Source organism: Rhinolophus sinicus, linkage group LG07 (assembly GCF_036562045.2).
Source record: "Rhinolophus sinicus isolate RSC01 linkage group LG07, ASM3656204v1, whole genome shotgun sequence".
Classification (NCBI taxonomy): domain Eukaryota; kingdom Metazoa; phylum Chordata; class Mammalia; order Chiroptera; family Rhinolophidae; genus Rhinolophus; species Rhinolophus sinicus.
Window position 1 is genome coordinate 8,072,994 of NC_133757.1, and position 25,812 is coordinate 8,098,805.

The 25,812-nt window shown below is 41.4% G+C and overlaps 2 protein-coding genes across 9 annotated transcripts in view; one reads left to right on the top strand and one right to left on the bottom strand.

Annotated features, from left to right (window-relative positions):
- LOC109458899 (uncharacterized) overlaps positions 1–25,812 on the bottom strand; it is a 184,317-nt gene that overhangs the window by 155,218 nt on the left and 3,287 nt on the right. Inside the window, exon 4 of the mRNA XM_019752890.2 lies at positions 21,340–21,509. Coding sequence (XP_019608449.2) covers positions 21,340–21,509 — 170 coding nt within the window. The remainder of the gene's footprint in view (positions 1–21,339; positions 21,510–25,812) is intronic.
- The window catches only part of ATE1 (arginyltransferase 1), a 218,032-nt gene that overhangs the window by 145,425 nt on the left and 46,795 nt on the right, over positions 1–25,812 (top strand). The window lies entirely within an intron of this gene.

Here is a 25,812-nt window from a genome sequence, read left to right on the forward strand (position 1 = left end):
GAGAGTGCAGGGTTTCCTGTGTCCCCGTAGGAAGGGGCTACGACTGACTTGCCAGCTGTAGCAGGAGACCCGCATTGCTTTCTAAGAAGTGCTTTGGCCTGCAGCCCCCCTGTGACGACTGGATTTCATCTTGTAAAATAAAGGACTGAGAGTGGCCGTGTCAGCTGTGGCCAGGGTGTGGAGAGCTTCTCACTAGCCAGCCCAGGACTCAAGCCTGACCCGGTACACGCCTCCACTGGAAACTTTGAGCCGAAGGAGGGGAGAGTTTTTGGCTCTGCTCAAGGTGAAATAGTTGGCAGCACACTCTGTGGGGGACAGCTTAATAAATATGTTTTTATTCTAGCAACGGCCCCCTGATTGATGCTTATGTCTTCCAGTGGTGTCATCCGCACTCGTGGGTCACCTGTCATCCTCTCACCTCTGCCCCCAGTTCCGCTTGTTAATACCTTCGTACTTGAGCCCATTCCTTGCATCTTGGTCCTCCACTGCCGGCTCCTGCTCCTTCACTCCGGGCCCACGGTGGCATCAGTCTCCCCTTCATCCACCTGGCAGCCTCGGAGCTAACATGGCCTCTTCTCTCTCGTGTGCCCAACATGGAGTCACTTGAAAAGCGCTGTCAATTCCACCTCCCATGTAGTTCTAGACATCTTTATCCTTCTGTTCCTTTGACACTGGTTAGGTTTCCCCACCCCTTCGCTCTCAGCTCAACTAGTGTACTAGGCTCCTTCCAGGGCTGGCGGGCTGCAGTCTCTTCTCTCTAAATGTCTTGCTGCATTTCTTCTTAAAATAAGATAATGCCTTTATACCTTTTCATTGATTCTTGATATTTCTTTGACTGAGCCTTTTATTATACAATGAGTCACTAAACTTAAAATTTTAACCATATACCCATTAGGATGGCTACTATCAAAAACCAGAAAAGAGCAAGCCTTGATGAGGATGTAGAGAAATTGGAATACTGTGCACTGTTTGTAGGAATACAAAAGGGTGCAGCCATTATGCAAAACAGTGTGGTGGTTCCTCAAAAAATTAAAAACAGATTTACTGAGCAGGATCTCAAAGATATTCGTCCACCCAAGTTCATGGCAGCGTTATTCACAATAGCCAGGGGGTGAGGGCAGCCCAGGTGCCCATGCACAGACAAATGGATGCATAAAAGTGAATACACACAATGGAATATTATTCAGCCTTAAAAAGGAAGGAAGGAAATCCTGACACCTGCTACAACATGAATGAACTTTGAGGATTATATCAACTGAAATACGCCAGTCACAAAAAGACAAATACTGTTTGTTTCCACCTATATATCTACAGTAGTCAAATTTTGTGTTATGTGTATTTTACCACAATTTAAAAATGTATACATATATTTTAATTTTTAAAATTAAACTTGCATTATGACAGAGCAGCCTAGTTGTTTGTTGTACTGTTTCATGGGGATGCATTTCAGTATTTGGAAGAAGATAACTTTGAAAATTATGTGGAGCTTGCAGAATAACAAAATGTAAATCCTAAGGGCAGAAACTCCACCTCTCTTCTAAGAAAGATGAGTTAGATTCATGTAGTAAATTTATAATATTTATAAGATTCTTCTAGACAAAGCTTTCCAATTGAAACTCTGTTCTGTTATTGGCAAGACCAAGGGTCTCGTGTTCTACTTGGCCCAGCATTTTCAGCAACTGGAGGTAGCTGAGAGCCTAGAATCTCAAGATGGTAAATTGCAGGCGTACATTCTGGGACTGGAGCACAAAAGGATTTGAGAGCGGTTAGTTACACGAATCTGGACCATGCCCCTGCCCATTTATCAGACTTTCCATTCCCATTTCAAAGGGAGAGAAAGAATAATAAGAACTAGTGTCCAAGCCATTTTAATGAATACAAAGTTCCCCAAAAGGCCCACCATTCCAGACCTTATGGCTCCTGCCAAATCCTGTAAAAATAAAGATTAAACCATACAGAATATTTGTTTTGTTCTGATTGCTGTTATTTTGTTTTGGTAATAAAAGTCCCCAGGCATCTGGCCTAAGAGAGTGCTGACGGCTCTAGCTTTTGATGCCACTCCCCCACCCGCCCCTTACAAGGGACCTCCTCTTCCTGGGCTGCCTGATACTCCCCTCTCCTGAAATCACACTGTGCACTGCTCACCACGGGCAGGGCCTCGCCGGGCTGCCACACGCGAGTGCTGGGTTCTAGTGCCAGTGGGGCTAGAGGCCTCATCATTTCTTAAAATGTTGTGTTTTTAAATAATTTCAAGCTTTTGGGAAAATTGCCACAACAGTACAAAGAACCACTGCCTACCTTTTACCCAGGATCTGCAGGTGTTACTATTCCCCTCACCCCCATATAATCACACTACGATGATCAGAATCAGAAAATTAAACTTTGGCACAATAATATTATCTAAATTATATCTAATTACCAATTTCCCCTCTAATGCCTTCTACAGTTCTGTCTTTTCCAGTCTAGGCCCACTCATTGAGTGCATTTAGCCAGCATGGGCTCGTTCATGTTTGATCGCCAATTAAGCAAGTCAGCCCGCCCCCTCTTTCCCACTTTCCAGTAGAAAAAGAAGCTGGTGATTACAAAACATTGGAGAAGAACACAGTTAACCTGTTTCCAGCCTAACTTATACTTTACCCTTTAAAATAAGATGAATGTATATGTGACTTTATGTTATCAATATATTACCCTATAATAATTGAAAATAGCTTAAGATAAATGAGAATGTTCTTTGGATTCTGTGTTACAAACTATTTCAATGGCATCACTTCACAAATAGCAGTCACCAAAAAAGGAACGTTGAGTTTTCAGTGTTACATGGTAGAAAGGAAGGAATTGGACTGTAACCATTGTCATTCTAATGCTCTCCTTCCCCACCCCCTGTCCTAGAGGGGTGCGTGTGTGTGTGTGTGTGTGTGTGTGTGTGTGTGTGTGTGTGTCCTTAGAGTGTCTTTGGTCTAGGTGTATTTCTTTAGGTCAAAGAGGCTTTTGTCTGAATGGGAATGTCAATAGTTCATCACACTGTAGGAATGTCGACCTTCTGAGAGTTGTGCTCACGTTCCAGATGGTATTAATTTACTGGGATTATTGAAAGGTGTCCGTCGGGTCATTCAGGGTGCTCAGTGTCAGATCAGAAAGTGGAGACTAACGCCCTTGAAACTGCTGGTAATGCCATTAAAAGAAAGAAAGAAAGAAATTTTCCCTATGGAAAATTGCAAACATACACATCAACGTGATATAATGGACCCCCACGTACCTATCACGTAGCCTCAACAACAATCATGATTGGTGTTTCTATCCCGCCTTACCCCCCAACTCCCCTCCCCTATCCTGAATTATTTTGAATAAAACTGATGGCATATAATTTCATCAATAAATATTGTGGCATGTATCTTTAAAAGATATATAAGCTCTTAAAATAATTAACCATGGCGGGGGCGGGTGGTAGACGAGGGTAAAGGGGGTCAAATATATGGTGATGGAAGGAGAACTGAATCTGGGCGATGAACAAACGCAAAAGGCAATGTATAGATGCTGTATTATAGAACTGTGCACTTGAACCCTATGTAGTTTTATTGACCATTGTCACCCCAATAATTTTTAATTAAAAAAATAACCATAAAACCATTAGCATTCCTCATCACATCTTCATTTTTGAAATCATCAATAATTCTTTAATATTATTGAATATCTGTTCAGTGTTCCCATTTCCTTAATTATCTTATAGATTGTTTTACAAATTGTTCAAAACAAGAGCCATAGTAGGTCCAAGTATTGCAATCAGTTAACATGTCTCTTAAGTTTTTCTTAATCTGTAAGTCCTGTCTGCACATTTTCTTCTCTTGGAAGTTACTTGTTGAAGGAACCTGGTCATTTGTCCTGTGGGATTTCCCCAAGTCCAGATCTTGGTGATTATGTCCCCATGGTGTCATTTAACATACTCCGTTTTCCCCTTCTTGTAAACTGCTGGTTAGATCTCAAGGCTTAATTAAATCCAGCTTCAAGTTTTTCAATTAGATTCCTTCATAGGAGATGGTGTATTCTTCCAACAAGAGTGAAAAAATGTCTGGTTGTTGCTCTTGTTTGATATTAGCAGCCAGTAGCAATCATTGCCTAGATTCATTATTTACTTCAGGGTTGAAAAGGAGATGTTCTAATTTTATCATTCCATCCTAACTTGTTATCCATAAAGATAACTTACTCTCATCAACTATTTGACCCCAAAGTACAGTTCATACAGAAATGCCAGGCTAAGTGCTTCATCCTTATTTAGCAATTTTCACAATAACCCGTTTGTCTCCTAGCATATTCCAAAGGTAACCAATTAGTTTCTTTTAAAATATCATACGGACTCATGGATTTAAGCAGAGTTGGTGAGTTTTAATCCATTGCAGTTATTACCCTAAATCGAGTGCTCAGTTATCCTGTCTTTGGGCCATGGGAGACTTTTCAAGTTAGCTGCTGCGTCCTTTTGACAGGCTCCCAGGAGTCCTTGAGAGCTCCTTTGCTTTTGGAATGACAAGTTCTTCTAAGCTCATCTTGCAAATCTCTGCCCACTCCTGGAACCAGCCACTTCTCTAAGGAGTCCCAGTTCCTTCTAGTGAGAAATGGTCTTTGGAGTCCATGAAGTGACTCTTAAGGACATTCGTTACTACTGGGCTGGGGATTAGTTTAGGCCTTTTCAAGGGACAGACTTAGGAAATACTTTTGCTGTTTTTTTTAAATAAACTATATCATGACTTCATATTGATATTTCGAATTCAAATTTAGGACTCTTGGGATTTTACTTGGCCAGATCAATCTTCTATTTGCCTATACCTCTTTTCTCCATGTTGGAAAATCCCAGTTCCCAGTGATACCAACTCATTTCCTTTACCCCGCAGCACACAGCATTCTCAGAATAATAATACCAACACTATCACCAACAATACATTTCCTGAAAATGGGTTTTCAGTAGGGATTTTCTTGTGTGACTCAGACTGTCTGACCCTTTCCTTCTACAGATAGGAAAATTGGGTCTCAGAGGGGTGTGCTATGTTTATATGTTTTTAATGAATGTGCAAAGTAGTATAAAGTGCTCATGTGATCACTTTTTGCTGGATTTGGGATGGGGGAAGCTTAAATTGCAAAAAAGTACGTAATGACGAAATTATTTTATTAGGAATTAGGTTAAATTTTATCTTGGCTGACAAGATGTCAGAAATTATGACAACTGATAAGACACTATAATGACTAATCTCTCTTACGCTATCTGACCACACTGTATAACTGTAAGCATTCCAGAATGACCAAGTCACAAAATATAGAAGTTAATGCTGTGCCATGTGACGTTAATCCTTTGGTGATAACAAGACAGGACAATACCTTTGTAGTCAACGAGTGTTCTAGGTTTCTGAGTCAGTGTTCTAGGTTACTGATTCCTGTAAGAAGAAGTGTAAGCCTGATAGAAAAAAATGTACAAAGGATTTGAACATGTAATTCTCAGAAAAAAATAATGCTTACCACTAAGCGCATGAAATGACAAGCAACTTCCCTCACAGTTGAAGAAATACAAGTCAAACCTTATCAGTGAGATACAATTTTGCACTTACTAAGTTTACAAAAAATGTAAACGTGTGCTGAAAATCAGTGTTATGAATGACACAGAGAAATACGCACTAACTAGGTTATTGCTAGGAGTAGAAAATATTGCAACAATGTGGGGTATTTTGATGCTACGTCTCAAAAAAATTCAAAATGCACATATCCTTTGAACTAGCAATTTCCTTGCTAAGAAATCGACCCTGTGCAAAATATACTTGCAAAATTATACAACAATCTCTGTACTAGGATGTTCACTTCAGCATGTTTTTGGTAGTAGAAAATTACAGAAACCTAAGTGGGAATCCATAAAAGACGGGTTAAATAAATTGTGGAGCAGATATATAATGCAATATTATTCAACTATTAAAAAGAATGAGGTAGAACTATATGTGCTAAACTAGAAATTTTACCAAAATATGTTAAGTGAAAAATCCAAAGCAAAGACCAGTCTATAGACTGTGTGCAATTTGTGTAAAAATAATTCTAAGGACTACACATATGCTGCATTTGAAGAAATTATTTTCTGGGGGGAGGGGGCACCATGGAGCTATAATCATGATTCGAGCATAGAGAAACTGGAAACAGGCTTTAATTTTCATTTTGTGTCTTTTTCTTTTGTTTACTGTTCAGATTTTTCACCCTGTGGATGAATTACTTTTATTTCAATTCTTTTTCAAGAAAGGTTAGGTCCTTATATAGCAAGAAGTCAGTAAAGGTAAATGAACATTATCTTTAATGAATATTGAATCAGGTTATTTGATCATGAGTAAGTGTTCTTGTATGGCCGTCCAGACTTTTGAACTAAGTCAGAAGGAAGCAGGAAATCCAGACTGATTTTAATATTTCAATCCTTTTGATAAGATGGAGTCAATATGACCAGGCATGATGGACAACAGGGAAAAGAGAGCTTGGGTGGGATAAGGGAATACAGAATGAGGGTGAAGTGTGATTTCCTAGGAGTTCTGAACTCATCTTTCTGGACTTGAGTGTTCCCATCTGTAAAATGATGGAGGTGGAATAGCTGCGACCAGACTCTAAGCTTTCCTCTTGATTCTGGTTTGAGACTGGTCAAGGGAACGTGGCTAATTTGATGTCCTTTCCACAGGCAGCACAGCCATAGATTGACAATCACAGCACCTCAATGTGGTACCCATGTATGGGAAGTCACTTACAAGTGCATCTTTTCAACACGTAGCTTAATAAACTATCTAATAAGGCAAACACGTCTATGAATCCCATGCAAGTCAAGTACTAGAACTTCACCCGTTACCCTAGAAGCCCTTCCTGTGCCCTATCCCGCTCACAAGCTGCTTCCTCCCCCAAGAGGAACTACTGTTTTGACTCTCATGGTATCCACTTCCTTGCCTTCCTACGCTATAGTGGAGAATACTCGCCCATTACTTCCTTAAATCTACGATTTCCCCCTCCATTCTTTTTTTTTCTTACAATTTATCTGTTGAAGAACGTCACTTGTTTGACAGCCAGTAGTGTTTCCCCCTTCAGGATTTTTGCCCGTCAGACACATGGTGCAATGCAACCTGTCGCTCTGTGCCCTGTGTTCCTATAGCCTGGCAGCTGGATCCAGGGGCTTCGTGAGACTCAGGTTCAGTTCAGTTCCAGGAGACACATGTCTCCTTGTTTCTGCTTCTGTGATCTTAGCAGCCCTTAATGCTTTGTTCCTGGGGACATTAATTCATTAGGGGAGGGTTTGCACAATGCTGATATTCTAATTATAATATTTATTAACTAGAATAATATTATAAGGAAATGCTTCTCTCCATCTAATGTTTGGTTGCCCTTGTGGCACAGGTCACATAGGCAATGAAGGATAGATGTTTGGTCCTTTTTTTTTCTGTAGAGGTTTTCATGATAATAAATTTGCTCCTTATTCTTGAAGGTGACCAATTAGGTGTATATATACGTGTGTGTATGTGTGTATCAGGGGTCCCAAAAAATGTATACAAGTGGACACTTTGGTCAGCATTGCTCAAGCAGTAGTTTGTCATAATCAGAAGTGTCTGGATGCTGATGATAAAAATTTTGAGCACATCCTGTAATTGCAGAAGTCAAACGTGACTTGTATTCATCATCTGTTATTGGTATATATTGAGTATTACAATTTTTTTTTAATTTATTGGGGTGACAATTGTTAGTGAAATTACATAGATTTCAGGTGTACAATTCTGTATTACATCATCTATAAATCCCATTGTGTGTTCACCACCCAGAGTCAGTTCTCCTTCCATCACCATATATTTTATCCCCCTTACCCTCATCTCCCACCCCCACCCCCCTTACCCTCTGGTAACCACTAAACTATTGTCTGTGTCTATGAGTTTTTGTTTCTCATTTGTTTGTCTTGTTCTTTTGTTGTTTTTGGTTTATATACCACATATCAGTGAAATCATATGGTTCTCTGCTTTTTCTGTCTGACTTATTTCACTTAGCATCATACTCTCAAGATCCATCCATGTTGTCACAAATGTTCCTATATCATCTTTTCATCACAAGGTATTCCATTGTGTATATATACCACAACTTCTTTATCCATTCATCTATCGAAGGACATTTTGGTTGTTTCCATGTCTTGGCCACTGTAAACAAAGCTGCAATGAACGTTGAGCACACGTGTCTTTATGGATAAATGTTTTCAGATTTTGGGGTAGATACCCAGGAGAGGGATTGCTGGGTCATATGGTAATTCTATTCGTAATTTTTTGAGGAACCTCCACACTGCCTTCCATAACGGCTGCACCAGTCTGCATTCCCACCAACAGTGTATGAGGGTTCCTTTTCTCCACAGCCTCTCCAACACTTGTTACTATTTGTCTTGTTGATGATAGCCATTCTGACTGGGGTGAGGTGATATCTCATTGTGGTTTTTATTTGCATTTCTCTGATGATTAGTGATGTTGAGCATTTTTTCATATGTCTATTTGCCATTTGTATGTCCTCTTTGGAGAAATGTCTCTTCAGGTCCTCTGCCCATTTTTCAATTGGGTTGTTTGTTTTGTTGTTGTTGAGTTGCATGAGTTCCTTGTATATTTTGGATATTAGCCCCTTATCGGAGGCACTGTTTGCAAAAATCTTCTCCCATTCAGTTGGTTGCCTCTTTATTTTGTCGATGGTTTCTTTTGCTGTGCAGAAGCTTTTAAGTTTCATATAGTCCCATTCGTTTATTTTAGCTTTTACTTCCATTGCCTTTGGAGTCAAATTCATAAAATGCTCTTTGAACCCAAGGTCCATAAGTTTAGTACCTATGTTTTCTTCTATGCAGTTTATTGTGTCAGGTCTTATGCTTAAGTCTTTGATCCATTTTGAATTAATTTTGGTACATGGTGACAGATAGCAGTCCAGTTTCATTCTTTTGCATGTGGCTATCCAATTCTCCCAGCACCATTTATTGAAGAGGCTGTCTTTCCTCCATTGTATGTTTTTAGCTTCTTTGTCAAAAATTATCTGTCCATATTTATGTGGTTTTATTTCTGGGTTCTCAATTCTATTCCATTGGTCTATGTGTCTGTTTTTCTGCCAATACCATGCTGTTTTGATTATTGTAGCCCTGTAGTACAAGCTAAGGTCAGGGAGTGTGATACCTCCAGTATTGTTCTTTTTTCTTAAGATTGTTTTGGCTATTCAGGGTCTTTTGTGGTTCCAAACAAATCTGATGATTTTTTGTTCTATTTCTTTAAAAAATGCCATTGGGATTTTGATGGGGATTGCATTAAATCTGTATATTGCTTTGGGTAATATGGCCATTTTAACAATGTTGCTTCTTCCAATCCATGAGCACAGAATGTCTTTCCATTTCTTTGTGTCTTCTTCAATTTCTTTCAAAAATGTCTCATAGTTTTCAGCATTTAGGTCTTTCACATCCTTGGTTAAGTTTATTCCTAGGTATTTTATTCTTTTTGCTGCAATTGCAAAAGGAATTGTTTTTTGTATTTCTTTTTCTGAGATTTCATTGTCAGTATATAGGAATGCAATGGACTTTTGTTCGTTGATTTTGTAGCCAGCAACTTTACTGTATTCATTGATTGTTTCTAATAGCTTTTTGGTGGAGTCTTTAGGGTTTTCTATATATAGCATCATGTCATCTGCAAAGAGTGATAATTTAACTTCTTCATTCCCAATTTGGATGCCTTTTATTTCTTTCTCTTGCCTGATTTCTCTGGCAAGGACTTCCAACACTATGTTGAAAAGCAGAGGTGATAGGGGACAGCCCTGTCGTGTTCCTGAACGTAGAGCAAAGGGCTTCAGTTTTTCACCATTAATTATGAGATTAGCTGAGGGCTTGTCATATATGGCCTTTATTATGTTAAGGTATTTTCCTTCTATGCCTATTTTATTAAGTGTTTTAATCATAAATGGATGTTGTATCTTGTCAAATGCTTTTTCTGCATCAATTGATATAATCATATGATTTTTGTCCTTTATTTTGTTTATGTGATGTATCACATTGATGGATTTACGGATGTTGAACCATCTTTGTGCCTCAGGGATGAACCCCACTTGGTCGTGATGAATAATCTTTTTAATGCATTGTTGTATTTGATTTGCTAGAATTTTGTTTAGGATTTTTGCATCTGTATTCATCAGAGATATTGGTGTGTAGTTTTCTTTTTTTGTGTCGTCCTTACCAGGTTTTGGTATCAGGGTAAAGTTGGCCTCATAAAATGAGTTGTCTCTTGTTCAATTTCTTGGAAGAGTTTGAGCAGGATTGGTATTAGATCCTCTTTGAAGGTTTGGTAGAATTCACTAGTGAAGCCATCTGGTCCCGGACTTTTGCTTTTGGGAAGGTTTTGAATGACTGATTCAATTTCGTTACTGGTGATCGTTCTGTTTAGATTTTCCAGTTCTTCATGGTTCAGCCTTGGAAGGCTATATGTTTCTAAGAACTTGTCCATTTCTTCTAGGTTATTGAATTTGGTGGCATATAGTCCTTCATAGTATTCTTGGATGATCCTTTGTATTTCTGTGGTGTCCGTGATAACTTCCCCTTTTTCATTTCTGATTTTGTTAATTAGTGTCTTCTCTTTTTATCTTAGTGAGTCTAGCCAAGGGTTTGTCAATTTTGTTAATCTTTTCAAAGAACCAGCTTTTTGTCACATTAATTTTTTCTATTGTCTTTTTGTTCTCTATTTCATTTAGTTCTGCTCTGATTTTTGTTATTTCCTTTCTTCTGCTGACCTTGGGTTTCACTTGTTCTTCTTTTTCTAGTTCTTTAAGGTGTAACATGAGGTTATTTATTTGGGATTTTTCTTGTTTCTTGAGATAGGCCTGTAATGAGATAAATTTCCCTCTTAAAACTGCTTTCGCTGCATCCCAAAAATTTTGGTAGGATGTATTTTCATTGTCATTTGTTTCTATGTATCTTTTGATCACTCCTCTAACTTTTTCTTTGACCCAGTTGTTTTTAAAAGTATATTGTTTAATCTCCATATATTTGTGTTTTTTTCCTGCTTTCTTTTTGCAGTTGATATCCAGTTTCAAAGCCTTGTGATCAGAGAATATGCTTGGTATGATTTCAATCTTCTTAAATTTGCTGAGGCTGATTTTATGTCCCAATATATGGTCTATCCTTGAGAATGTTCCATGTACACTAGAAAAGAATGTATAGTCTGATGTTTTAGGATGAAGTGCTCTATATATGTCAATTATGTCCATTTCATCTAATGTGTCATTTAGGGCTGCTATTTCGTTATTTATTTTCTGTTTGGATGATCTATCCATAGCTGTCAATGATGTATTTAAGTCCCCTAGTATAATTGTGTTTTGGTCAATTTCTCCCTTTAGTTCTGTTAGTAGTTGCTTGGTATATTTCGGTGCTCCCTGATTGGGGGCATAAATATTGATGACTGTTATGTCTTCTTGTTGTATAGTCCCTTTACCATTATGAAATGTCCATCTTTGTCTCTTGTTATCTTTTTCACCCTGAAGTCTGTTTCATCTGATATCATTATGGCTACACCTGATTTTCTCTGGGTACCATTTGCTTGGAGTGTCAATTTCCACCCTTTCACTTTGAGTCTATGCTTGTCCTTGTAGCTGAGATGTGTCTCTTGGAGACAGCATATGGTTGGGTTTAGTTTTTTGATCCAATCTGCTACTCTGTGCCTTTTTATTGGTGAGTTCAGTCCATTTACATTTAGGGTGATTATTGATATGTGAGGATTTCCTGTCATTCTATCTTTATTTTTCTGGTAAGGTTGTGTCTCCATTGTTTCTTTGCCTTTTTGTTGTTGTCTATTATTTCTGTGTGGTGGTATTCTATGATGTTTCCCTCTGTTTCTTCTTTTATTACAGTATATATTTCAGTTTTGGATTTTTTTTAGAGTGGTTACCCTTAAGTGTATTTAAAAGAAAGTTTGATGTTTAGAGTATTCCATTTTCTTCAGCACGCTTACTTTCTCCATTCCCATATTCTGGTTCAGGCCTTTACTCTCCCCCTTTTTATGTTTTGGTTGCCACAAATTGTCCTTGTTGATGGTGGTCAAATAGCCTCCTTTATTATTTCTTGGAGTGCAGGTCGTGTATTAGAAAATTCCCTCAGCTTCTGTATGTCTGGAAAGGTCTTTATTCCTCCTTCCTATCTAAAGGATATCTTTGCTGGATATATTATTCTTGGCTCATAATTTCTCTCTTTCAATAGTTTGAATATTTGGTTCCACTCCCTCCTGGCTTGTAGAGTTTCTGCTGAAAAATCTGATGATAATCTAGTGGGCTTTCCTTTGTAGGTTACCATCTTCTTTTCCTTGTCTTGAAGATTCTTTCTTTGTCATTGATTTTAGACAGCTTCAATACAATGTGCCTTGGAGAAGGCCTGTTGGGATTGAGGTAATTAGGTGTTCTATTTGCTTCTTGGATTCGAGGGTCCAGTTCTGTCCACAAGTTTGGGAAGTTCTCATCAACAATTTGTTTGAATATATTCTCTGTTCCCTTCTCTCTTTCTTCTCCTTCTGGTATGCCCATTATTCTTATATTGCTCTTTCTGATGGAGTCAGAAAGTTCTTGTAGAGTTCTTTCATTTCTTTTAAGTCTCAAGTCTCTTTCTTCTTCCATCTGTGTCATTTCCAGGTTTCTATCTTCGATGTCACTGATTCTTTCCTCCATCTGGTCAACTCTACTACCTAAGCTGGTTATTTCATTCTTAGTTTCTTCTATTGAGTTTTTAATCTCCAGAAATTCTATTTGATTCTTTTTTAAAGTTTCAATCTCTTTTGTAAAATGCTCATGTTGTTCTTTGATTGTGTTTCTGAGTTCATTAAACTGCCTTTCTGTGTTTTCTTGCATCTCGTTGAGTTTTTTCAGAACTGCAATCTTGAATTCTCTGTCATTTAAGTCACATATTTCCATATCTTTAAGTTCCTTTTCTGGAGACTTTTCACTTTCTTTCTGAGCTGTTTTGTTGCCTTGATTATTCATGGCAATTACTGATTTATTATTTCTCTTCCTAGACATCTACAGGAGTGGCTTCTGCAACAGGTTGATAGGAAGAGGTCTTTCTTTTGTTTTCCAGTAGTTGTTGGTAGAATGTTTTATTTTCTGTCCGACTGCAGCCTTTTTTCTCTCTCTCACATGGTAGTGCTGTTTTCTCTGCACTATTCCAGCTTCTCACACAATGGGGGGATTCCCTGGGAGACGGGTTTCTCCTCTGTTAATAGTTCGCCTGGGTCAAAGGGTGCAGTGTCCATGTGGGTATGCGGAGAGCTTTTGAAGTTCCAAAGCTCTTCCTGCACCAGATTCAGAGCCCGTATATTTCAGCAGTTCTGTTTACTCCTGCAGGGATCCGCCCAGATAGGTGGGGCCAGGGGCAGGGTGAGTTGTGACAGGTGGCCCAGTGCAATGGTGGTGACCACCACCACAGCCAGTCCTGTTTCCACAGCTCCCTCCCCTTTGCCAGAACTAGTTGGGCTGTGAATCTGTATCTGTGGTCCACAGTTCTCAGAACAGCAAATATTCTGTTCTTTTGATCTGACACTGCTACTGTTCCGCTTCTAGCACCAGGCAGGTGGGGGCAGGGCGAGCTCTGAGAGGTTGGGGGGGGCGCGGCTAGTCTCAGTGCCTAAGGCTTCCGTTCTCTGCTCGACAGTAAGGGCTTAAACCACCGTTTTCAGGCTTCTTCCCTCAGTCTTTTCTCTGAGGTCTCTGCCATGAGCGTTGGGTTCAGCCGTGTTATATGCTGCCCCCTCAGCCCTATGGGCCATAAGCGGAGCCCTAGCAGTCCGAGTTCTTCCCTCTCCCGCAGCTGCGGTGGTTCCGGGAAGCAGCGAGCTCGGCGCACTGAGCTAGGTCTGCGTCCTGCGCCCACGCGGCTCCATCTCCGCACATGTCCCTTCCCTCCTGCCCCACTTATGCGATTCACCCACCTTTAGGTGAATTCAGTAGTGGGCCTCTTCATCTTGCCTGTCTGCTGTACAGGGAGTCCTTTGTGGAGTTATAGTTGTTCGATTAGTTATAAATTCCAGGGGAGCTTTACAGAGGCTCACCTCACGCCACCATTTTGATGACATCTGCAAGTATTACAATTTTAATACAGTTTTCCTTTCTTAAAATGTTTATACATTTTTTGACCCCCTCTGTATATATAATTCTCTGAAGATGACCAAATTAGAGTGGTGTGTGTGTGTGTGTGTGTGTGTGTGTGTGTGTGTGTAGAGTAGTAGTAGTAGTTGTTGTTGTAAACTAATGGATTTAAACATTTTGAACATAATCAATGAATTTTAGTCCATTGCAATTATTATCCTTATTGAAGCTCCTAGAGTACCATCTTTGGCCAGTGTAAGGTTAGAGAATACTTTTTGATATTCATTCATTCATTTAACTGAGAGTTTTGTGTACCTATTATAGGCAAGACATAGAACTAGACAATGTGAAGAGTATACAAATAAATCAGATATGGTCCCTGTGAAAAAGCTCAGTCTTTAATGAAAAATAACATCCTTACAGATTGCAACAGAAGGTGGTGTCCTAAAAGACATAGACATACAGATGTGTTGTAGTCATTTGGAGGTAAAGCTAGTCTGATAAGTTGCACAATTATCAGGTGTCTAGGCCTCTTCTTTGCTCTGCCATCCTTAGCATGGGGATTCCCTTTTGTGATCTAAGATGGTGGCTCCATCTCCTGTCACAATCCTTATATCCAGCCGGTGAGAAAAGGGGAAAGGGAAGGAGAAGGCAGGCCCCGCCCTGTAAGGTCAGCACCTGGAAGTTGTACATATCCCTTCTGATCACCTACCAACGGCCAGAACATAGTCGTACGGCCACACCCAGCTGCAAGGGAGGCTGGGAAGTGTAACTACTATTTCTTTTTTGTTTTTTATTTTGTTTTAAGGAGGGCACAGCTCACTGGCCCATGTGGGGATCAAATCGGCAACCTTGGTGTTCTCAGCACCACACTCTAACCAACTGAGCTAACTGGCCACCCACTCTATTTCTTTAAGTGGGTGACCATGTACCTTTTCACTCTTCTATGTGCAAACTCTGTGTAGATCATCATTTCTCCAATTTAATATGCATATATATCACCTGGGGATCTTGTTAAAATGAAGATTCTGGTTCAGAGGGCGTAGGTATGAGTCCGTGGGGGTGTTGAGATTTTGCATTTCCACCAAGCTCTCAGGTGAAACGGATGCTGTTGGTTCTTGGAACACACTTAAGTACCACACTTCAAGGGTGCAAATGACCATGTAGGTGGGACTCTGCTTCCAGGGCAGCCTGGTCTTGCAGCAGATATCATCTGCATCTTTCTATCACTGCTGCTCCTCCAGCTATTTGGGTAAATACCTTTGGAGAATATTTCGTATTCATATTAAATACCCAGAAATGGGCCAGTGTACGAAGTGTAATTAAAAGGCTCTTTGCCCACAGTAATTTGTATATTAGCTTTTGTTTAAAATTTGGAGTTTTCCCGTAGGATGAGAAAGTTTGAGTAATAGTATTACTAGCATAATAATATAAAAATGAGTTATTTTCTAAGTAGAAAACAAATCACAGTAGCATGCAGATTTCTTGGCACTATAAATATTTAGAACTGTGGCCCTCACCCAATTTTCTTCAAACACTTTTGAAAGTGTGAATAATTATGCTTTATGCCAGTATATATAACATTTCTATTTCCTAGAGAAATCTAAGCACTTCAGGGCCCTTTAAGTACATTATCTTTTCAATTGTCTTAATAAAATTTAGAAGCGAACATTCCTGGGAAGCATTCCTTGCCACCTGGGGCCTGGGTAAGCCACTCCCTCAGTGCCTCCACCTTCCCAAGAGACCCAGCTCTGTCAGGAAGGCAGGACTTTCAGGTTTTTGTTCACCCCTGTATCCCTTACCCTAGGGCTTTCCCAGTCCCCAGGGCAAGAATTTGAAGTTTGGATTTCTCGGTTTGTTTGTCCCCAGCAACTGACCTTTTCTGCTTGACCTGGCAGTGCCTGGTGCAGGGGCTTTGATCTCCCTCCAGGGAAGCACAAGCAGGGCTTATCAGAATAGCTGGGGTTCATTAGGAAGATTACAAGAGGGAAGGTAACCCCCCTTCGTGAATCATAGAGTATTCTACAAATGTCATGGAGCCTTTCTCTATATGATGATAACAATAATATTAATAGCTGTTATAATTTTTGAGCATTGGCCATGTGCTAGGGAATTCTCATCTCCATGTCACAAATGGAGACACTGAGGACCCAAGAGCGTCACTAGCTTCCCTGAGGTCGTACAGCGGAGCTGCAGAGCGAGGACACCAACCCAGGCCTGGGCCTCCAGAGCTACGCTCTTAAATAGGTTACATTTAAACCTGACTCTGTTGTTGGGTGAGAACATATGTGAGAAGATGTTCGGATTTGAGTCTGGAGTTTTAAATCACAGTGGTATTTAGTTTCTTTTCCTTCTCCAAAATGTGTCTTTATGCATTGCGGTTTCGGCTCATGCTCTCTGGAGAGTAGTCGTTATTACACCTCCTTATACGTGCATCAAAGGGGTGCAGCTGTGTGCAAGCTGTGTGTCTGTCTCAGCACCATATTTGTGAGGGATCTAAGTCTTTATGTTCTTGGTTGACATACCTGGAGGAGAGGAGAAAAGGGACTGGGCATGAATGAAGACAGAGAAGCATGGACAAACGGATGCCTCCCATCCATCAGTCTCAGATCGTGCAATCTGTCAGGACTATTATCTCAGTCCATTCTGCATGTTTTAATCCGGATACTGTTTATTTCCCCCGCCCTCCAGCTTCAAAAATCACTTACCCTACAGTGACTAAAATAGGAATGCTGTGTGCTTTAGAAAGATGTGCAAAAATGGAAAGGGAATTTACCTTACTCCCTCTGGGCATCTCAATGAGCACTTTTAAAGGTGCTTAATGAAGCATGGGCTTCTTTAGAGCCCACTTACATGCAAGCTGCAAACTTTGGGTGTTTTTCCTCCCCCATTGCCTGAACGGAGCTGGAGCTGATCTCTGCGCTCTCTCTCCCTCACCCCCAGCTCCAAACTCTTCTCATCAACCACCCCCCAACTAGGCAGCAAACATCCCGTGACCCCCTCCCCCATCTCATATCAGCCTGAAAATAGTGCTCAGAGGGAGAGAAAGCGGCTTTGGGGAGTGTGACCTGAGCAGTCAGCTTAGGCGAAATGTGCACAATAAACTTCTATCTGCAGTGAATTGTTCTGTAAAGTGGCAATCACTTCCCAGACAGACAGGTCCTGGAGGACCCGCCATTCTGCATCTTTTAATCACTGTTGCTATGGAGAAAGCCACTATTTCATTAGAGAAAGCGCCTTAACGCAATTAACACATAGTTCAGTTGTTCCCCATCCCTTTTGGGTCCCGAGATGGAGGGGGCTTTTGGGTATTGCTTTCCCTGGGGGCCCGCAGGAGATCGTAGGCCAAGCAGAGCAGGGGGGGTTCCCAGGCGGCAACACAGGACTGGGTTGTAGATTAAGCGACATCAGAAGGAGAAACAGGCTTAAAAATTAACCGAAAACTCAGGGCCAGGGTTCATTGTTCAAAGAAAAGCAAAACAAAATGAAACAAAGAAAAAGTCTCTGCCACCTCTCTTTGAGTTTGGAAATATACTGAATATCTCTACACATCCTCTGATGAAACTGATGTTGCTACTATTTCTTATTTGGACACCGCGGTGGCCCAGCCAAGTGTGCGTAGACAGGACCGCTGCCCCTTGCTCTGGGTTCCCCAGGCCAGATCTCTCTGGCTGGCTGCTCTTTTACACTCCCTTTCACAAGCCTATTTGCAAAACAGTGAAGATAATATTTTCAACTTAACTGGGCCATCCTAAGAAACTTTCCCCAGGGTGCTTGCCTGGCTAGAAAAGGGAAATGCTAATAAAAATGTTGAGTGCTCCATGGTTATGAAATGAGGGTTTAGGAAAGACTTCTCTAGTTACTATATTCTGGGCATTTCCCAAAAGTGGAGCGGTAGTTTGTGTCTTTCTCTAGCTGTGTGGAGCAAAAGACTCAAGCAAAAGCTTAACTCTCAACAGTATATTTTCTTTAAAAAAAAAAAAAAAGAGAGAAAGAGAGAGAACAAGAAGGTACACTCATGCATCCTCTCCTGAGAAATCTGGAAAGAAAAGCACAGTAGAAAAGTTGGCTCATGAAACAAAGAAGTGGCGTATATATCTTGTATATAGATGTTTTGCTTCATCCCTAATTAGCTAATGTATTTCTTTCCGCGGAACTCTTGGAGGAATTCTCAAGCCCGTCCCCTGCCGCTCCTGGAGACCAAAGAAAAGCAAATGACACCGAATTTTCCCTTCTTAATTAAAATGTTAAACGGGGTTAAGATGCCAAGTTTCATCAGCAATATTTGTTCCCCTGGTGAACTCTTAAGTCCTGCTGGGGTTCAGTTCAATGGGTGTTATTTGAGTCAAGACATGTTATTAAGTTTCCAAATGTAATCAGCCCAGATATTTTAATGGAAACTTTCTCCTTTCTTTTAATAAGCATTTGGTTTGGTTAAAAAGCGCTTGGGTTAGGTGCCCTGCGTTGCCCTTCCGTAACCAAATCGCCATAGCAACAGGCAGCTGGTCTCTACAAAGCCGGCTGGGCGCTGCGAGGGGGCAGCCTGCAGGAGCCCAGCCCCCAGCGGCAGTGTTTGGCCAGGCATAAATATCCTCAATGGGATTAGAATGTTTAAGGGGCTAAAGGCTATGGGAAAACTTTTGTCTGCCATATTTATCTCTTCTGCTGTTGTGTCTTAGCATTTCCACTCAGGGATCAATGGGGTTAAAAGTAGGAGCAAATGTTTTGATGGGTTCATTTTGAGTTATGAATTCATGGGTCTGCATAATCGCCTGTCAGCACCAACCTGCTTTTGACTGTGCCCGCTGAGGGCCAGAGATGGGTGGAGGGAGAAGGCAGTGGGAACGTCGTGCACCAGCAATGGGCTTCAGCGTGGAGAATTAATTACACGGGATGAGGGGAGATGCTTTGCTCCCTGGGTGGACGCTCTGTATCTTAGAGACTGGTTTCAGGCTCACAGCCCTGATCCTGGGGTGAGGACCCCGCAAAGAGCAGATCTATTTTCTGACCAGTTGGGCTATTATCAGGGAAGAAAGAACTGGGAGGCAGGTGTTTCTGTCTCCTGGGCCTCAATCCCTAGATAAGTAGATAGGATGCAGTGGAGAGTATTTCCCCTGTTATGGGCTGAAATGTGTCCCCCCACCCCCACCCCACCCCAAATCTATATATTGAAGCCCTAACTACCAGCACCTCAGCATGAGACTGTATTTGGAGCTAGAGCCTGTGAAGAAGTGATTAGGTTCAAATGAGGCCGTTAGGGTGGGCCCTAGTCCAATCTGACCTATGTCCTTTTAAGAAGAGGATGGACACACGAGGAGATGCCACAGATGTCCGGCAGAAGGGAAAAGACCACGTGAGGACACGACACAAAGGCGCCATCAATGAGCCAAGTTGAGGGATCGCAGAAGAACACAAACCTGCCACACCTTGATTTAGACTTCCAGCTTACAGGGCTGTCAGAAAATACTTTTCTGTTGTTTAAGCCACCTAGTCTGTGGCATTATGTTATAACAGCCCTAGCAAACTATACATCCCACAAACTATTTTCCAACTCTCCTAGAGATATTGACAACCACGTATCAGAAGAAGTAGGTATAATGATCCTATAAAGACAACCTAGATCACAGGCCAAAATCAAGGTCTCTCTCTCTCTCTCTCTCTTTTTCTCTGTGACATGTTACATGTTATTGGGAGGTTTAATGGAGCAGACGTTGAGTTACATGCATTATTTTGTAAAACTTCTGTGCTATACATGATCAAAATGATACGCATTCTTACTGTGCCTCCTCGGACCCCCAGTCTGAAGGCCCTGGGTCCTTTGCTGCATTCCACTCAGCAAGGGGAATCCCTGCTCCCTCTGCCTTGGAGGATGGGCAGTTGGAAGTGGAAGGGAGTAGGCCTGCCCAGTTTTAAGCAGACCTGATGTAGCTATCACACTTGGACTTGAAAACATATAAATTGAAGGTTGACGATTTACATTTCTATAAAGTGCACTTTGCAAAAGTATATGGGAAGTATCCATCAAATCGCAGACTTCTTTGGTCCGTTTAGAATTGGATTCCATGTAGAAAAATCTGATTTGTAGGAATTTCTTTCAGGATGTTTGCATAGAGCAAGTCCCACCTGTTTAGTAAGATAACACAATAGTGGGAAACAAGATCTCTTTCTTAAGTTGCTTATGGTGGGGAACGGGCAGTTCAGCCAGACTGGAGGAAAGGACATCTTAATGGATGAATATATAGACACACGTGAATATATATACACGTCTGCATATATTCATTTAGAGATTGATAGATATAGCCACACACTTACACATGTAGGTGTGCATATATATAAAATAACACACACACACACGCACACCCACACACGTAATTTCCTGCAGTGGATACCTTCATTCGAGAACCGTTTATCGAGTGCTTGCTCTGTTTGCTGTTTGCAAGGTGCTTAGAATTCAAAGAGAAGACATGATTTCTGCTCTAAAGAAGTTCCCAACCTGTGAGAAGAGTGAGGTATGGAACTAAATAATTATAACGCAGGTGATAGGAACAGGATAGAAGTTCACACACCCACATGGGGCTGTTTGTCAGGCACAGACTCCCAGGACTGCGGTTCATTGTACTCTCACACCCACCACTTGTGAAGTCCAGTCTCAGTGTCACGATCATGTGCCCCCAGCTTCAGGGAGGAAGAAAAGAGAATGCTGTGCCAAGACGTGGTCATATAGATACTTACCCCATACGTTAGAGGTGATAGAAACATGCAAAATCAATGAAAAATATTGTACATTTGTCTCAGGATGGTAATGTAAATTTTTCTTATCTGAAAGTGGTCTCAGAAGAGAATCTAAAAACCAAACAGGAAATGGTTCGATTTTATCTTGGGCCCTGACAACCCAAAGCTTTCTCTGGCCTCCTGCTTTAGAGTTTGGGGTCACACTCTTTGTACAACTCCGTGAGAATGTGTGTATCACTCATCCCTGTGCTTCCTTCTACCTCCCCCGCCCCGCTCCTGCCTTCCCTCAGATTCCTCTTCCCTTCCCTGGAGGATGCGGTAGGAACCTATGTGCCCTTGGTCACCCCACCTGGCACTGCTGTGCGAATCATGGTCTGAAAGCACAAGTGCAGTTACGTCACCCCTCTATCAGAAGCTTTCAGCATCTTCCCATGTAGGTGTATGTAACATTACCTGCTGCCATCGGTATGCTAGACAGTGTGTATGTATGCGGCTTACCAAGCAAACTGCTCGCCCTGAAGCCAGGCGTTCAGGGGGCCCCAGGGCTGGAGCCCACCTGGATCACAGATGCTTCGGTCAAGCTCTGTGGCGTGCTGGGCGTCCAGGGCTGTGTGCCACCCCACACACTTTTCCTCCCACCTCCCACTCACCTGTTGTGCTCTCCTTGCCTGGAACAGTTGACAATCAATGAGAAAGAAAGTCATGAACACATTCATGTAAAAGAACAACACTGGTGTGATAAACAATAAACAAACAAAAGCTCCCATTCAGAAAAATAGTTTGTGGAAAAGATACTCAGATATTCAGAGTGGTGGTTTCTGGGTAATGGGGTCATGCAGGCATTTTTTTCTTCCTTGTGCCTTTCCTGAATTTTTGGTGTTAAATACATTTTGCTTTAAGAAGGGGGTGGGGAACAAAAAAGGATTTCAAAACTAGAACCTACGTATTCTTCAAGACCTAGCTTGAGAGCCTAGAAAATTCTGCTTAGGATGGTAGAAAAGAGTATGAGCTATTCAAACTTAAGTTCAGACCCTGCTTCTACTCCCAGGAGCTAATATTAGCTGTGTGAACCTCAGTATACACACCTGTAAAATGGGATAATGTCTTTCTTATTCAATGTGGGGGATAACATATAGCTATGTATGTTTAGTACATTGCAATGCAGTAGAAGCTTAATACATTTTAATTCCCTGCCTTTTCTTGCCTTCCATCAAGTATTCACTTCTTACCTTCATGTGGCTGTCGTGGCTGCTATGTGCTAAGATTATTTATATGTATAGTACCTCCTAACTAGATGGAGAAATTGAGAAGTGGAAAAGTGTTTAGTCACCTTTGTATCTCCTGCAGCCCCTCTTCCCATCATAAGCACTTAATGGGTATTTTTTGAACAGAAGTAAATAATCAATCTTTGTATTGAAATAAAGAATCACCAAATAATTCTGAGAAGACAAGATACAATGAGAAACAGACTTGACCAGAAAAACAACAAAAAAAAAAAAAAAAAAAAGAAAGAAAAGAAAAAGAGTAGCATTTTAAACTCACTTTCAAGTTATAACTATCAGAAAATTCAGAATTATGACTCCCTGTCCTGCTATAACCTTTTCACATCACACATATGTAACTGAGACCATAAAAGTTAACACGACATTCGGTAGTACACGCTACAAACAGACTGCGTGATGTGGTTGAGTTACTGTGGCAATGGGAATCATAACTTTGAGTTTCTTCACTTTCAGGCATTTGTAATAGCATCAGCTGTTACTGTGCATTAGTGGCCCGGTTTACACTCAGAACCCAAACTATTTATAACTGGAATAAAGGGGAAAGAAGCTACCTTTCCAGGGCCCTGAAACTGCCCTTGATCTCTCAGGGTTATGTCTGTTTTCTGTAAGATACTGGAATAAATGGAATATTTCCCCCTCAACATAGCGTTTTGCTGCATTTATCAAACACAATTTGTTTCCCACTAAAATAAACGTTCTCAGGCAAGGGCGGTACCACCATCCCTTTGGTTGTTGACAGTACCACATAGCTTGTAGTGGGACGCCGTGGGCTTGGATAAACTGGGGCTTCACAGACTGTGAATAATTCTTGGTGCTCATTCAACATGATCCCATGCTTTCAGACTTCACAAATGTCACCTCAAGAAGAAGCCAGCCACTCTGAGGAGATGCAGGACACGAAATCTTGGGCTGGGAGGTCAGCTGGTTTTCCATTGCCACCCCACAAGCAGAGACGTCTTACAATACCCCAGCTCTGTGCCCAGGTGGGGGCCTCCGTTCTTCAAAAGATGTGAAGAGAAGGCGCCTCTGGCTGCCTTGCCCAGTGGCCTCTGTCTGGACTAATGATTCCATTGGTTAGGAAATTAGGCTTTCACTGTCACCTTAATCCTTCATTCTTGCTCCAAGTCTTTTCTTGCGCACGTCTTCTCTCAAGGTGGAGAAGGGACAAGGCTCTATCTGTGCAAGAGTTCTCGAAAGCCTGAAGGTTGTCATGCTGCTTTTCTCCACTCTGTCTTCTCCCATCTAGATGAGTCCTGCATACCTTCAGCCCTTCTTCTTATGCCTTGTTTTCTTGCCCTTTTATCAGCCTCATCATTTTCTCCGAGAGGTTTCAAAGACTCCACTCTCTGAGGGATAAACACAGTCACCAGAGGAGGAAGTGTGAGCTTAGGGATGAACTCTAAAATAATGTTGGGTCCAAGGCAGAACTTGTAATAGTTCCCAGGAAAGTTTTTTTTTTTTAAAGCTCTCTTCCAAATTGGTGTCAACAAAGGAAAGACAGCAGCTTGTGAACACACACACACACACACACACACACACACACACACACACACGGGTCTTTAAAGGTAGTGGAGAGATTGCATAGACACTGGGAGCTATTTATGTGCTGTTTCTTCTGAGGACAGTCAGCTCGTGATGAATGGTCACTGTACTTGGAATGTTTTAAGCTCTGCATTTTATTTTTTATTTACTTTGCTTTGGTGAATGTCTTTTGGAGGTTCCTGTCAGGGTTGCATTTTGGAAAACTGCAAGCACCTCCTTGGCAATACTTTAGAGGAAAAATCTAGGCATATGTCAGGGTGAGGGCAAAGCAGCCAGCCAGTCCCTGTGAATGAGACAGTGAGATCAGTGTGGGTTTGGGGGTGGGGTGGGGGAGGGGTAAAATTATTCGCTAAATAAGATGCCTTTGATGCTTGCATGAACTTTTAGAAGTACTGAAGTATTTTCAGTAGTCCAACATCAGAGGGGCATGAGGATAGTTTTGTGCCTTTTGCAGGTACGTTGATACACGGTGCTGTTTGTAAGATGCCTCGGGAAGGGTGAGACTGGGAGAAAGTTGAGGATTTCAGGACCACCAGTAAAATTACCCAACGTGTCAATCTTCTTTCGTTCTTAGGTGGTAGCATGCACAACGAGTGAGTGTTTTCTGTAGGGTTTATAAAATCTAGATGAAAGATTAAAATGTTTTTAAGAAATTTGACAAACATCGAGATTTCCCATTCAACTCCTCGGGGGTCTTTAAAGTGCAAATACTGAATCCAGGTGTCTGAAACTTCTTGGCTGAGGCAATTCGGTTCTGGTTAGTGACATAGTGTTCATTCTTAATAGGCTGTACTCTAGGCGCTTATTCTGGGGGGACCATGCAAACCTCTGAGCTAAGAAGGCTTAAGCTCTTGTACCCAAGAGTCATAGTAAATGGACTCCGCTTGCCTCTTCATTTAGGTAGCTCCAGTGCTACTTTCTTTTAAAGCCACAAAAATCTCTGAAGGAGTTTCCTGTGCTACACTCAGGATAAGGGATTATATTACTGCTATGTGGGTTTACCATTTATATACTGTTTACAGAGTTTGACATCTGGAAATAAAGGCATGTAATCAGTGAGATTTAAAAAAAAAGTCAGAACGAGAGTTCAGCAGTCACATAGAGGAAAACAGGTAAGGGTCCTTAGAAACAATTTTATCGGGACTATCTGGAAAGATGGGGCAGGATTAGATTTGGCTGTGAGTGACAGAAAAGCCAAAGTCATATGGGCTTACATGAGAGAGTTTCTTTCTTTCTCGTATAAAGGTCCAAGGGTAGAAAGTCTAGGCTGGGGCAGTGGCCTCATGATCATCTTTGCTCCTTCTGTCTTGTTTGTCTGCCAACCTTAGCTTGTGCCTCATGGTCCAAAAGGGCTGCTCAAGCTCCAGCAATCACATTACCAATCAACCCACCAGTCAGCTGGAAAAGGGGGAAAGCTGCACACTACACTCTCTCTAACATCCTATTTGCCAGCAGTTAACTTAAGAGCTGTACCTGGTTGCAAGGGAATAGGGGGAGAGAGTTTCCATTCAGAGTAACCCCATGCCCAGCTAAAAGTCAGAAGTTCCGTTATTAAAAAGAGGCACAAAGGTAGTCTGTATACCCATTCTTAAGGAGAAAGAAATGCTTTCTTGAAATGTAGTTCATCAAAATTTGAAGTTAACAACAATCTTAGTGATTTACCCATTTGTCCTTACTCAGAGGGAATGACTTTGAGGATTGGAAATGTATCCTTAAAAATGGCTGCTCTCTGCGCTTGCCCTCCACTCGTCTTTGGCAGACTTGCCTCAACAGCAACCAAAAGGCACCTATTATCCACATCTCTCCCTGTTGCTCCTCTCTTGCACTGTGGCCTTGGGCGACCCTCCATGCTGTTTGAGGCTCAGTTTCCCCTTGAGTAACAAGTTCACAGTAATGCCAACCTCAAAGGTGGAATTTTGAGCGCACTCGAGGAAACTTGGCAAACGTGACTGTTCTCTGAGCCTTCATGTCTCCCTCAACCTAATGTGTACAGAACGGATGATAATAACAAACATCAGAATATCCGTGCAGGCCCTGTGGGAAGCACCCCCCACCCCACCCCACCCCCACGTAATCCACATGATGGTCTTTGTTCGATAGAAAAAGAACCTGCAGGTGAGAGAGGGTCCCCCAGCTGGGCAGTGGC